This window comes from Micropterus salmoides, unplaced genomic scaffold, assembly GCF_014851395.1.
Source record: "Micropterus salmoides isolate LMB-PRFRI ecotype aquatic unplaced genomic scaffold, ASM1485139v1 Ms_hic_scaffold_12, whole genome shotgun sequence".
NCBI lineage: Eukaryota > Metazoa > Chordata > Actinopteri > Centrarchiformes > Centrarchidae > Micropterus > Micropterus salmoides.
The window spans coordinates 3,574,426-3,588,794 of NW_024040263.1; the positions used below are offsets into that span (position 1 = coordinate 3,574,426).

The 14,369-nt window shown below is 39.6% G+C and overlaps 1 protein-coding gene across 1 annotated transcript in view; it reads left to right on the forward strand.

The window, feature by feature from the left end:
* The window catches only part of LOC119898869 (collagen alpha-1(XI) chain-like), a 48,469-nt gene that overhangs the window by 792 nt on the left and 33,308 nt on the right, over positions 1 to 14,369 (forward strand). The window contains 8 exon segments of the mRNA XM_038713156.1: positions 9,468 to 9,635; positions 9,756 to 9,847; positions 10,288 to 10,409; positions 10,583 to 10,745; positions 11,761 to 11,883; positions 13,433 to 13,552; positions 13,660 to 13,782; positions 13,928 to 13,975. Of these exon segments, the coding sequence (XP_038569084.1) occupies positions 9,468 to 9,635; positions 9,756 to 9,847; positions 10,288 to 10,409; positions 10,583 to 10,745; positions 11,761 to 11,883; positions 13,433 to 13,552; positions 13,660 to 13,782; positions 13,928 to 13,975 (959 nt within the window).

A 14,369-nucleotide genomic window follows, 5' to 3' on the forward strand; every position in this document is an offset into this window, starting at 1 on the left:
GCTCAATTAGTACATGTTTCCTCCCTCTTTCCTCTTTATCTGCTCCTGGAAGTGTGTCACATCAGTTGTCACCACCTGCCCTCCAGAGTTAATGAAAACCAAGTTTGAATGTCATCCTTAACTGCATCCTTAGAATCAGTTTAATACTTTCCAGCAAGCACACTCACTGTCAGTTTGTGTATCTGGCAAATTTTGTTTGTTTATGTGAACTTGATTTGTGAGGGATAGATCACTTCCTAAAAACAGGACTCTCTCCCCCACAAAAGTGTCTCCTAGTCATTTTCCACTTAACTTAAAGAAAAATAGGGTTTGGTCTTCATTTTTGACAGATTTCAGCGTGCCAGGTCATGCAGGCCTAAAGCTTATTGAACTGAACTACCTAGTTCTGGGCTCCTTGAGCCCACTGCACATTTGCTAGACAGTCTAAAGGCATATGCCTATATGTCTAGACTTGTTCTGCCATACCTGCTGCATCAGTCTATTGCTCTCATACAGCAGCATGCAGGATATTTAACCTGTGTAGCTGGGTAATGGGGAACATACTGAGGCAAACTAAGCTGTGCTGAACTGTACTGGGAACACTTGGTTAAATACAGCAGCCCCCAGAGCTGCACTGGAACCATGAGGAGGTCTTATCCTAGGGCTTTTAAAATCTGGAGTCATTGATGTTGGTCAGGATAAGGAGGTGAATGTGCATCATTTCGTTTGAGTAGGCACGTTTTATGAAGGAGTATTCTGTTTTATCTTCTAACGTTAGAAAATTAGCCCACAAAAACTACAGAAGATCTCAAAGTAAACAAGTAAAAGTATTTCCCAACATGTCAGACTATTCCTTTAAAAGTTGAGCTTCAAAGTTAATTATTGACCTTGGAAACAGCAGTTGGCAAAACAAGTTTAACTCCAGGTGAGATCTTTGGAAGATCATGTGATATGATTGAAAGTTCCAGAACAGCTACTAAACGGACCTTGAGGTGAGGTTGTTTAATCAGTCATGTATAATTTGTCAGTGGGTTAACTTGTGCAACAATTCTCAACCCATTCTGAGCCCTCAGAAAAAACAAGGAAAGAGTCTTTGGAAAACTCAAAGCTGAACCACACGTCCTTCATCTGAATTTCATTACATCAGTTCTCTCTCCATCTCTTTTAATGGCTGTTTTATTTGCAAGTCTACATCCACCAGTTTAATGCAGAACTACATTAGCAATTCGCTGTGAAGGATTGAGCAGGTGACTTGGCAGAGACTCCACCATGTTGCTTCCACCTGCTCTGTCTGTGAAGATGCTGAGAAAGCTGAAAGGTATTTAGGTTATGTCCCAATAACTGTTAAGTCTTTATTAACTGCATGTCTTTGTACTGGAGATTAAAAGAAAACATGCCTGCAGGCATATCATGTCTAAATTATATGTTAAGAAATAAGGTTGTTAGGCTTCTTTGCAATATGATTATCGCACTATAGCATGTAGTACTCACACATTCTGGGTAAAATTGCCTGTGAAGATCATTACTCAAGGGAATAATGTGACCTCTGGATCTTTAGGGCCATCTGGGGTCAAACTAGGTCAGGGTGTGGACGCTGTAGGCTCTCACACCTGGCAGTCAGAGAGTCATTTCTAAATGATAAAGAGAAACACAGATACACAGAAAAAAAAACGTATACACATAATCCCACAACCATACACACAGTATAATGTGTACTTCCGTTGTGCTCTTACATTCCTCTTCAGCTACTGCACAAACGTTTTCATAACACCCACTGTTAAACTGTCATGTCAGTGACATGTCACTCATGATTTTTTGCTTACAGTCAAATATGATCACACACCTGGCTGTCATCAGGTTGGGTGTGAATTATGGTCATAGTTATCTGAGCTGGCCAAGTTACGGTCAAGCATGTCACATTCTGGCCTAAGGTGTATCGGGCACTTAGATGGCTCACTGTCAGTATGTAACTTGTGTGCTCAGGTAACTAAAAACCTGAACTTTCAAAGTATTCAGTATTCTATTAAACCTATTCTAAAATCAGCTGGTTGCCAGTGTAAGGTGGCTAAATTCAGATGTGTTTAGTTTAAGCCTTTCTGCTATATCCAACTTTTGCTACATCTAGTTTCTTCCAAAACAACAGTAGTCAGGATCAGAAACCCTGTCCTCAGTGGAAACAAGTTTGTATTGGACGATTATGCAGGACACAATATGTCTTTTGCATTGTGTTAATAAAGTTTCGATTGCACAATAAAGAGTAATATCAGCATCCTGTTTGGCTCTCAGCCAGGTTAACACAGGTTACTAAGTAGAAGACAAACGCCTCAACCATCCGCATGTGTTGCTTTTATTTCATTGCCTGGCATTCCATTTTAATCCTAGCACGACATTAAAAGTAATTTTTTAAATCCGTTGCCTCATGGGTCTGCATAGGTTGAACATTTAAAACATTTCTGGCCACACCTCAATCGGTGATGTTACAGCGGGTGTTTTTGATATGACAGATGATGGGAAACACCTGCTGTGACATCAGCGAGTGGGATTTCGATAAAGAGGCACAACAGTAGTAGTTGGAGTCGTACCACCACTTTTATTTGGCCCAGACTGAAATATTTCAACAACTGTAGGATGGGTTGCCATGAAATGTTTGCAAATACATTCTGGTTCTGTTCAAGATGAATTGTAACAACTTAGCTGTACTTGATGTTAGCATGCTTACACGCTAAACTAAGATGGTGAACATGGTAGCATGGTAACATGGTAAACTAAGATGTTGAAGTCTTGTTTCAACATTTTTAGCCTTTTTCTCCTTAATTTGGACATTTACTGTCATACTAATAAACCTGCTAGCAAAGAGCGTCATGAAAAGGGCATAATGTGTGCAAAAGTTCATGAGTTTCCTTTCTACAGTTGCAATGATCCCTCAACTGCTTCCAACCCACAGTCCGCTTCTATTTTTTGCTAAGTTTAAAACTCTGAAGATTTTTTTCTCTCTTTAATTAATTCATTAATTAAGGTATCATTGTGTCAATTCACGTACTCCTGTGTTTCCAGGAGCATCGTGAGAGACGATGTATGTGAAAGAAAAGTCAGAAGTCTGTTTATGTGACATTTCTTTGTCAGGTTGTGCTGTAGCAGAGGTGGATAATGCTTCTCTCAACTTACCAAAACAACATGTGTGGAGCTGCCTGCTCAAATGATAGATTTGGAATGCTTTTGTTCAGTGATTGATGAGAGGAGTCCTTGCAATTGATGGTTTGAGCCGAATTGTTTAAATTAGGTTTTTAGGTCACTTATGAGCAGCCTAATGTCTGAAGATGTTCCTCACAACAGACATTGAGAACAGTTAAGTAAGGTTTTAGCTCTATAAGTTTGCAGACATTGGTGCAATTTGCCTTTATTTTGTTATCATTGTGTAATTTTAGGGTGCCAAATGTGTTTGGATGAAAAAAAGGCTTATGAGTGTGCTGTGTTCTGCAGTTTGTAACCCATGAGCACAAACAACTTCCAGATTAGGCTCTATTTAGCAAAGATACAATGTTGTTGCATTTCTATTGATTTTCGGAAATAAAAATGGTCTGTGGTTCCACCACCTTGATTCAGACTGACAAACCACTTTTGGATGGATTACCACGGAAGGGAACTTTGGTGATCCCTTCATCCCTGACCACCATCAGGTCAGAATTTTAATATTTTCAATACTTGCTAATGACCAAATACCTGCAGAACAGATTACATATTCATTATCCTTAGCCATACTTTGTTTTGAGTGCTAATTAGTAAATGCTAGCATGCTTAACTAAATGGTGAGTGTGTTTCCATCCATGCATTTTCAATGTAAAAAAACATGTGTGGAACAAAAATCTAGGTCCAAAAAGTACTGAACAAAAGTTTTTACACATGGCTGACGCAAAAAAGTTGATGTATTGATATAACAAAAATATGAAGAAGTGTAATGGAAACAGACATAGATGAAATATCAGCATGTTTGTGAGTATGTTAGCATGCTGATGTTTACATTCATAGCACCGCTATGACAGCCTCACAGAGCTGCAAGCATGGCTGTAGACTCTTAGTATTGTTTTGACAAAACTTTGTTAGTGCCATTTATCAAAGTATTATTTCTATATTGTTCTCTGCTATAATTGAAGTCAGATTTATTCTTGTTTACACCAGATACAGTTGATTCTGTTGTAATGTCTCTGTTCAGTCTTTCCATGCCCAACCAGAAAGCCATCTTTATTTATGTAGGGCAAAAACAAAACCCACCAGTGGGAATAAGCTGATTGGAGCCACGTTTAACACTGTCTGTATAAATATGAGACTGAACTGACTTGAATATGTATAAAAGCTGTTAAATGAGAGATGTAGTGATAAGTTTTCATAGAGCAAGTCGTATAACTGGACTGCTCAGTAAGTGGAAGTTGGTTCTTCGGTTGGAGGAACCCGCTGGCTTGATATCCAGGAACTGTCTTTTACTGGTGATGCGCAGTGTTTCATGTCATCATTAAACATTATTTAATTCACTGTCAGGGCTTTGTTTTGAAAAATATTTTATCAGTTTAAACTTGACTTGACACACGTGTTTAAATCTAAATGAATTTCTTGGATCAAGTAAAGTCACCATTTGCACCATTTTGTCTGACTTATAGCAGATCTATCAATTTTCAAACAGAAATAAATTGCTGGTGATCATCATGTGTATAGTAGACCTGTGTGCTATACATCTTTCTTGAAAATAAGCTAATTCTTTGTTCTCCAAAATCAAAGTCACTGTATGACACAACACCCAACAATAACAGAGGACAGAGCCACTAAAAGCAATGTGTAGCTGTCCGAGAAGAGTTGGAGCCCTGTGATTGACAAATATTGACGCAGTCTTTGATCTGTGTTTGAGAGGAAGAGTGACTGTGTGTTGGGATGGATGTATGTGAAACCCTTCGTTGTTCATTTGGATGAAGAGGAGAGAAGATTGCGACTGTGATATTGAGACTTGAGATGGTGTGTGATCGAAGGAGATAAGGAGCACATGTCTGCTTGTCTGCCAGCTTCTTATTCCTTTTCTCTGTCACTGATATTAAGGATTCATCTAAGTAAACGCGTGTGTGTGTGTGTGTGTGTGTGTGTGTGTGTGTGTGTGTGTGTGTGTGTGTGTGTGTGTGTGTGTGTGTGTGTGTGTGTGTGTGTGCTGTATGCACAGACTAATGTGTGTGTATCAGACAGCAGGAGAGAATATCCAGTGTGTTCCTTTGATCAGAGCCAGCTGAACTGGGAGGAAAGAAAACATATGGTCCCTCCATCCTATTCTTCCCTCTGCACTCTTTCTCCTCGACTCTTCTTCTTTCTGGTTTTCATCTCCCCCCGTTTTTTTTTTTTTTATCATTCTCCTGGTTTAGTCTTTTAGTCTCCGTGGAGAACTATGTCAGAAATTTGAGAAAAGCAGCAGAAAGAGAGAGTGGGCAGAAGAAAGAGTAAAAGAGGTAAAGGACTCCTGGGACAGATCCTTTGGGGGGGGGATTTGAACCTGGTGTGATGTCTGTTTGTGTGTGTGTGTGTGTGTGTGTGTATATGTGTGTATTTTGGTGCAGTGGTGTAGGAGGTCCGACTAAACATTAATTCTTCTTTCTGCAGAAGGCATGTTATTGCATTCTTCGCCATTACTGAGTTAAAGACAGGCTAATCACATCCACACATCCACACACACGTGCGTACACAAAAAAGCACTTAAACACATTTAAACACACACACACAAACACAGACACACATCTGGTTTCCAGAAAATCCATAGTCTTTGCAATATGGTGCCAGTTAAATTGTCTGTGTGAGTGTGTTGTTTGCGTCTGCTTCACTGCTCCACTTACTAGTTTGTCCTGTAGGTATAAATGTGGAACCTTAAACAGAGGTAAAAAAACAAAAAACAGTGGCCTCCACTTCATTGCTTCACTTTTTTATTAACCGACATTTTAAATTCAACACTTTGTCCATCGATCCTTCTATAGTTTGGTATGCACACATTAATCAGATTAAAAAGGTATTGGCCATACATGACCAATCCACATCAGTTACTCAGTAACATAACTTACATAAACATGAATATTTTCCACACAATGTGGTATACATATTTTAGATTTAGAGAACCCTGGTATGAAATCTAACGTGGTAACGGTATCACTATTGGAAGATAAAAATTCAAATTGATGGGCCCCAGTCAATAGTACAGTCAAAAAGTAATTATCTACATTCTATGTGATAATTATATTATCTGTCTGTCTGTCTACTGTATGGTCATTCCTGTTGTGGATCTTTCTGTTCAAACTACTGTCACTGTGCTTTATGTTGAGGCTTACATTTGACATGCGTGTGCATGTCGATCATGACAGTTAAGAGCCTCAGGGTAACAAGAACAACTGATGGAGACCAGAACATCCTCTTGTGTATGTACAGCACATCATATACACTGTGTGTGTGTGTGTGTGTGTGTGTGTGTTGTGTGTACACATACACACCATGTGTATTTTGTTTTGTGCTTGTACATACTATGAATCAACAGTATAGGAAAACATTACCTGATGTCTTTAAGGGCATATAGAGTAAGAGCAAAGTTTCCATGTCTCGTCTTGTCCTCTGTTGCCTTCAGATGTCAGTGCTGCCCATCATTTCTTGCTATGTATGACTGAAAACCCTCTTCTTGTACACGCTGCTTATGAGTGTTGGGAGCAGTGTCGCCTAAAGTCTAATCATGGCTCTAATGTGTAATTATGATGGAGCTCTTGTGGCAGATAATCATGCTAACACCCCTATATATTGTAATGCAATGCAATGCATGGATCCATGCATGCATGGATCCATCTACACTGGTGGATGGATTTGTGACCTTTGGACAGAACCAGGCTTGCTCTTTCCCCCTATTTGCAGTCTTTATGCTAACTTAGGCTAATCAGCTTCTGGCCCCAGCCACATATTTACAGTTCACACATTAGAGTGGTGTCGATATTCCTCTCTAACTCTGGGCAAGAAAGCAAATAAGCATATTTCCCAAAATGACAAACTATTCCTTTTTCAATCAAAGAGGAATTGTGCAACGGCTAAAATGCTGTTTTAGCATTTTACATACAGGACATACCAGAAATTGTCTGTACTATCAATAAGCTGGTATGACAATGATATTCTGCGCTATATTACTTAAAAACTTATTTGACTAAATTATAATTCCCAACTTAAATTCTGGATGCGTTGAATTCAATATTTCCCCCTAAACAAGATTCTATACTTTATCACCATTTCAGCTTAGCTGAAAGGTATTTTATTTGGTGAACTCACATAAAACAAAAATGATTTGCCATTGTCGTTGCATTATATCTTTTTCTAATATATTTGCTCTTATAGTTAATGTAACTGAGACATACAAAAATATATCAATATAATGCCGGCCAATACACCGCCACCACCACAAAATGCACACACTGTATCACAGAATTAAATCAACATGACTACTCTAGTAAAAGTCTCAACAACCAAAAATGAACTTTTAGCTGTAAGGTAATCACACTGCAGGACTGGTGTATTGCATTGCAATACACTGTGCAGGTGTTTCTATTTATCTGGTCACTCAGAGTATGTTTTGTGTCATGCATGACATCATCAGCACTGAAGCTGCAGTGGGCAATCACAGCACCATAATAATAAAAACAATAATAATCCCCTGGATGTCAACTTTTTACAGACGTTTCTCAGCCCATGAAGCAACAAAAAATCACTGGATGTTTTAACAGCACAGTATTAGCAGTTTCAGTAAATAACACGATGTCCTGCACATGACAGGCAGAATTACAAGCTGACAGAGTGCCAGCAGGCAAGCTGGCAAACAGGCAGATGGACAAACAGACGGACAAACTAAAAAAAATGGGTGACAAATACATCTGGCACTCAGACTCAGACATTATGCCAACCTGTTGTGTGCACACACACGTACTTGTGTGTATGTGTGTGTGTGTGTGTGTGTGTGTGTGTGTGACTGCGACTGCGTGTGTACATTGAAAGGTGCGAGGCAGATGGAGGGGTTACGTAAGCCCCAGAAATACGTGTGAAAAGAAGCCATACTAGTAGAGGCATGCCCTCCTCTCCTCTCCCCTACCATCTATTATTTCCTGTATTTTACCCCCTTCTCTCCCTTTTTACTTTCAACATGCTGCACATTTCTCTCCTGTCCCTCCCCCAGTCCCATCTTTTACATCCCATCTTTTTCTGCTTAATCCACCTCACAGATCTCTGACCACTGTGTTCACAGTGTTCAAAAGAATGTGTGCTAGCATATGATATATGTTTCTGGATAAGCTACAGCTCAGGCTGCATCTTTAGATTTCCAAATGTCTCATTTGCTTTTTGTGTTTCTGTGTGTGTGTCTCTGTGTGTTCGGGCTGAATCATTGTCAGAACACATGTATTCTTTATTGCCCTCTGGTTAGACTTTTGTTTTGTGACTTCTCCACGTATCAGTGCCAAGATGTGCGTTATCACGTGATTACACTAAGCTTCTGCAACAAGTATGTGTCCTTGAAAGAGACACTGAAACGACAGAGAGACCAGACAGAGAGCACGTGGTCTGACTGAAGTATTTAATTTGTTTGTTTACAAGGTAGCTTAATTATAGGGCCCGCATCACCCACATATCTCAGAGGTAACATCACACAAAAACAAAAGGTTTGCACATTAACAGAAAGTTTAGAGTCAGAAAATTCCGAAATTGAGCTAAAAGAGGGGCAAATACTCTACAGAGTGCTCGATCCATTGTTAATGTAAACTGTATTGTACTTTTACCTGTTATTATTATTATCCTCATGCTTACATTCAAATACACATGATACTCATCTCCCAAACAGTTGTCATCATAAAGGTTATGCTTTAAATTCTATCCAAGCCTTTATTTCTTCTCCATAGTTTGGTTCCACCCAGGCATCTTCCCTGTGTGGTATTTTTAATAAGCAACTTAAAACATATAATTTTCCTCATTGACTTTGAACTGTATCTTGTTGCTTCAATGCATGCTGTTTGAAGTGTGGGGGAGTATATATTGTTTCTTTATTTTCTGTGTCTTAACATGCTCCCACAGGCGCTCTGTAAAAAGCTACCTAGCTAGCTAGCTCTGTAAAGCTGGGGTGGGACAGAAAGCTGGCCAAAGCAGCCTTAATGAAACTCTTGTTTTCACACACATGAACAAGCACAGGTATTACCATTTTTTGCTGTTGCATCATAAATTTTACCACGTCAGATGTCTGCTCCTTGTGCTGTCACTTTTGGGACAAAAGGGACTAAAACCTTGACTTTTTTCTTTCAGTAGCTTAAACCTTGAATTAAGTAATTTATGCATATAATAGACACCCTTACCAATGAAGGTGCTGACCAGGTGAACGCCCTGATGAGTTTGGTCAGATCAGCTGATCATCAAATCTACCGATCTGCTCCATCATTCTGTTTCCTGTCTCTTTGCAGCCGATCATATTGATGTCCTGAAGGTCCTGGAGCTGTCAGAGGACATGGAGGGTGTATCATTGGAGGCTGGACTGTGCACCAGCAGGGAGGGACAAGAGGAGACAGACCTCTCCTTTAAGATCGACAAGAAGATTCAACTGAGCGCGCCCACCAAGCAACTCTTCCCTAGTAAGTTTTAATTTAACTGTGTGTAGACTTGTCTGATAGAGTAAATAATTAAGTGTGGATATGAATGTATTTGGTCCATGTGAGCTTTTGCCCTAATGTGTATATGTTCATCCTGTCCAGATTCGCCATTCCCTATGAATTTCTCTGTGATGACAACAGTTAGAGCTGTGAAAGCCTCACAGGTCTTTCTCCTTTCACTGTATGACTCGCAGGTATGCGCCACATCAGGATGTTTAAATCAACCTTTCACTCATCATGCTAAATATTTAACAACTCTGCTTTCTGTCGCTCTGCATGTTCTCTCTTTTGACTGTGTCCAACATACATTTTGTACATTCCTTTAATCTGATAATTCAGCAAAATGATCCACCATACTAACATGCCAGAATGACCTTGAGCAAAAAACTAAATCCCTACCAACCGTGCAGTCTGCAGCAGTCACGCCTAATACGATCAGCATCACAGGTTGTTATCAAAATGGGAATTCGTTTTTGCCAACATTGCTACATTTTGTTAAAGATTTACCAAAAACAGTTTAACGTGAGTGCACTAGCTGGACAATGTATACTTTTAGTTGTCTGACATGAAAACATAATTTTCCCTTTTTCCATTATCATTTTATCCTTTCAATCTGTGTCTCCGTGTGTCTCAGGGCACACAGCAACTTGGTGTGGAAGTTGGCCGCTCTCCTGTCTTCCTTTACGAGGACCACGAGGGTCAGCCACCTCCAGAACTTTACCCTACTTTTAGAAAGATCAACCTGGCTGATGGAAAGTGGGTAACTACACACACACAGGCACCCATACACGCACTTTTGTGTTCAAATTTTGACATAAACCTTTCCTTATTTGGCTGGCACAGGATTTTAAGAACATATTCAGACACAAACCTTTTCATAAAAGAAAGTTGGAACAGAAGTTAATTTCTTCTTCTCTCCTTCCTGCCAGGTGGCACAGAGTAGCCTACAGTGTGGAGGGCCAGGCAGTGACTCTCTACCTGGACTGTGTCAAACTGGACACCCTGGACCTGCTCCGAGGTCATGAACCCCACGTTAGCACTGAGGGGGTAACTGTGTTTGGAACACGACTGCTTGATGAAGACGTGTTTGAGGTAGGACTCTGAGTGTGGGCTTTTACTGTATGTAGGTGCTTGTGCGTGCTATTCATCAAGACATGGAGGGGGTTAAAAGCAAAAGAAGCAGGTGGTTTTGTTGCACAAAGTAAGAACCTCGATCCACCTTGTTAAATGTTAAAAAAACCCCAGAAAAAAACGTGGCAAAAAATACAAAGTAATGAAAACACACAATAAGTTCCTTGTGTGTGGTAAGGAAGGGCCTCTGCTTGCTGCTGCTTGTTTGATTCCTCCATCAAATTGTGACAAATGAATAAACATAAAGGCTTGTCTCCTTACACTGCTCTCCAGTGGTTATGAGGATGTACTGCATTTTCACATCTGCTCCAAACCTTAAGCTGCAGATGATTTAAATGTATGTAAAGGTCGAACTTATGGCAAATAATTGGGCTTGTAAATGCCCTCTGATAAAATATTTAATCTCTTAGCTCATCAGTAGTTACTGTAGAAATTAACATAGCAAATCATTCACAATGAACACTGAAAAATATTTGTAGCTATGTCAAATCTTAATGAGCTCTGTTTCCGTTGTGTCCTGAGCAGTGTGAGGCCAACTTAAGTGTGAACTTTCAGTGCAATGTTAGGTGCTCCATCTGTTGAACTGAACAACTCCCTTCCCATGTTTGGCTTGGACTCCCATCCACATGTGTGTGGATGTGTAAAATAGAGCGAGAGGCAGAAAGATTTTGTCCCTGTCTGTGGACTTAATGTGCTGGCGCCACTTGAGAGTGAAGCTCTGGAGACGATTAACTGCAGAGCAACGATAAAAACAGCCTGTTAAGTCACTTTGATCTGACTAAATGAACACATACATTCAAAGAAAAAGACACGGGAGACAGATGCAAATGACATATCATTCATGTAAGTAATGACACATTGCACAGTGAGAACCAGTGATGACATCATCATGTCACTTCATGTAATGATCATACGGTTTCACTAATGCAGAGACACAGATTTGCTCAGTTTTGTTGGGGGTTTTGTTGTGACACAGGGAGACATCCAGCAGCTGCTGATTGTCGATGACCCCAGAGCAGCAAAGACATACTGTCAGGATTACATCCCAGACTGTGATGCACCTTTGCCCTACAACAGCATATTAACAGAGGCTGAGGAGGTAAGTCCCCTTTTAACGACCAATCACAGAAGGCAGAGAGAGACCACGGGTGAGAAGGGTCTTTCAGTCTACCTGCCCGATTCCACTCATAACACACACTGTGAGGTGTTGACTGTTGTAAATTCAGACTCTTGTCTTAAAAGTAACAGAGCCCCCAAGGTTTTATCTGTCAACTGAAAAATATTACAGGTATTTATGGACTGTTTAGAAGGCATATTGGGCAAAAGACGAATGTTTTAATCATTTTCAGTCACATGTACACTAGAAAATCCCTCTGGGTAACATAAATTAAAAGATCACAGTGGGCTCTGCAGAAACAGTTGCTGAATGGAGAGCTAGTCCATTACACTGTAAATATTTGCATGTGTATATTGTATTTACATCTCTGTTTCTTTCTCTCAAAGACAAACACACACAAATATGTCACCACTAGTTGTAGTTTGAAGAAAAGCATTACTTAGATGCCTCTAGTTGTTTATTTCCCTGCTGTCCTTATTATACTTCAACTTTAAAATAAAATCATAAAAAGCTACTAGTGTCCTCTCTTTCTTACTTGCTTACTTTCTCTCTTTGTCTGTTTCTTTCGCTCTCCATATTAAAGCACATTACATGGTTTTGTCATCCAGCAAACTTTGCCAGATTATTTGTGCCAGTGTTCCACACTCCTGGGAAAAGAATTGTCTTCCGCTGCTGCTGTTTGATTTATCATCTGGCTTACAGCTCAAAACACTCAGAGATTCATGGTTTATTCTAATAACACCAGAAATGCAATCAGCAGGAAGAAGCCATGTTAGTGCATGTGAGTCTGTTGCTGTGAAACTGATGACTTTCAGGAGAACGTTACAACAGCTGTTTATTTTCTCATTTAACGCCATGAATTAAGGATTTATTTTGAGTTGGTGATTGTTCGAACAGTAGAAAGACTAATAAAGATGTTTTTGGTGAGTTTTATTTTGTTTCTGTCCAGTTTAACAATGATCTGTGTAGTAAAAGTATTGTTTTTTTCAGTGGAGGCTGCTGGTGAGCAGGAGGGATATAACGGCTGTTTCTGGTTAAACCAAAAGGATCTCACTGTTTAACAAAAAGATCTTTGTAATCCTTTCCAAAATGTTATCATGTTGCACTTTTAGTGGATATATGCTACTTTGACAGGCGCGTTTGTACCCAAGGATTACGTTGGTGATTGTTGGAACAGTGGAAAGATTTTGGTGATTTTATTGTATTTCTGTCCAGTTTTAATGAAGTGTGTTTTACGATGGTTAGCGAGGTAAAATTACTATTTTATCAGTTGAGTCTGGTGGGCTGTAAGGTAGGTTTGTTTTGGTCTGAGATGCTGGTTCTCTGGTACGACATTTAGTAACTTTCCACAGGCTAAATACAAAGACTAAACTGCAGCTGTGTGTGGGCTGTGCCATGTATTTCTTGTTTTTTTTCATGAGATGTCATGTCAAGATTTGTACATCTTGTAAAGACCAAATGTGCTTACATCATGCATTGTCTGCTTTTGTTTTTTTTTGTGTCATCTGTTTGATTGTTTTATGGTCTTCAGGTGGAGAGAACACCTAAGAAACATGTGGTTGAGGAATTTGAGGAGTTTGACTACAGTGACCTCTATGACGACATCTCTGTTTCCACAGTCAACGTACAGCCCAATGTCACTGAGTATGAGGTGAGACAGCAGTAACAGCTACATGAGCTTGGCTTTGTGTCTATGTGTGTTTCATTTCCTCTGTATTTTTATGTCCCTCATTATTTGTCTGTGTGTTTGCTGGACAGATCATAGAGTATGAAGACTATGACAACACAACAGATTACTTCCATGTGAATGAGTATGAATATGAGGAAGAATTTGATGAGCGACCCGCTGAGAGAGAACGGGCATACTCCTTTAACACACAGGTACCATCCAACCTATCGCACACCAAGAGTTTGTGATGTTATACATACAAGGAATCCTGTATAAAGAGTAAAAAACTACCCCTCTTTGTCTTGTTGTAATCTACATGAATGCCGTTCATATGTCCATATTCATCCCCTCTTTTAGGATATACCGGAAAAAGGACAGAAAGGAGAACCAAGCTTTTTGGGAGTGGTGAGGAAAACACACACAGGCTTAAAAACATACACAACCACACAGGGGCGCGACATTGGTCCTCGAAACTTATTGAATACAGATGAAAAAGCACTGATTATCAAAAACTGTCAAGTACCAGAACAAAGGCATTGAGTGCTTGGTCAAATTCTTAGTCTTGTTTGCTTATCCTTTGATCAGATATTTCATTCATCTATACTCGTCTTGTGCGGGGTTGGAAAATAATTTAAGACAGCTTGTGAAGAGAAGTTTTGCATAATTTTTAAAATGAAGAAAATTATTTAGTAGAAAATCAGTTTACACTTCTCAACTTAAAGTGTTGAAAAAGGGATAGATACAACCTGACAGATTTAATTTACCATCAAACAATATACGTTTTTCTAAAGTTAGAGAT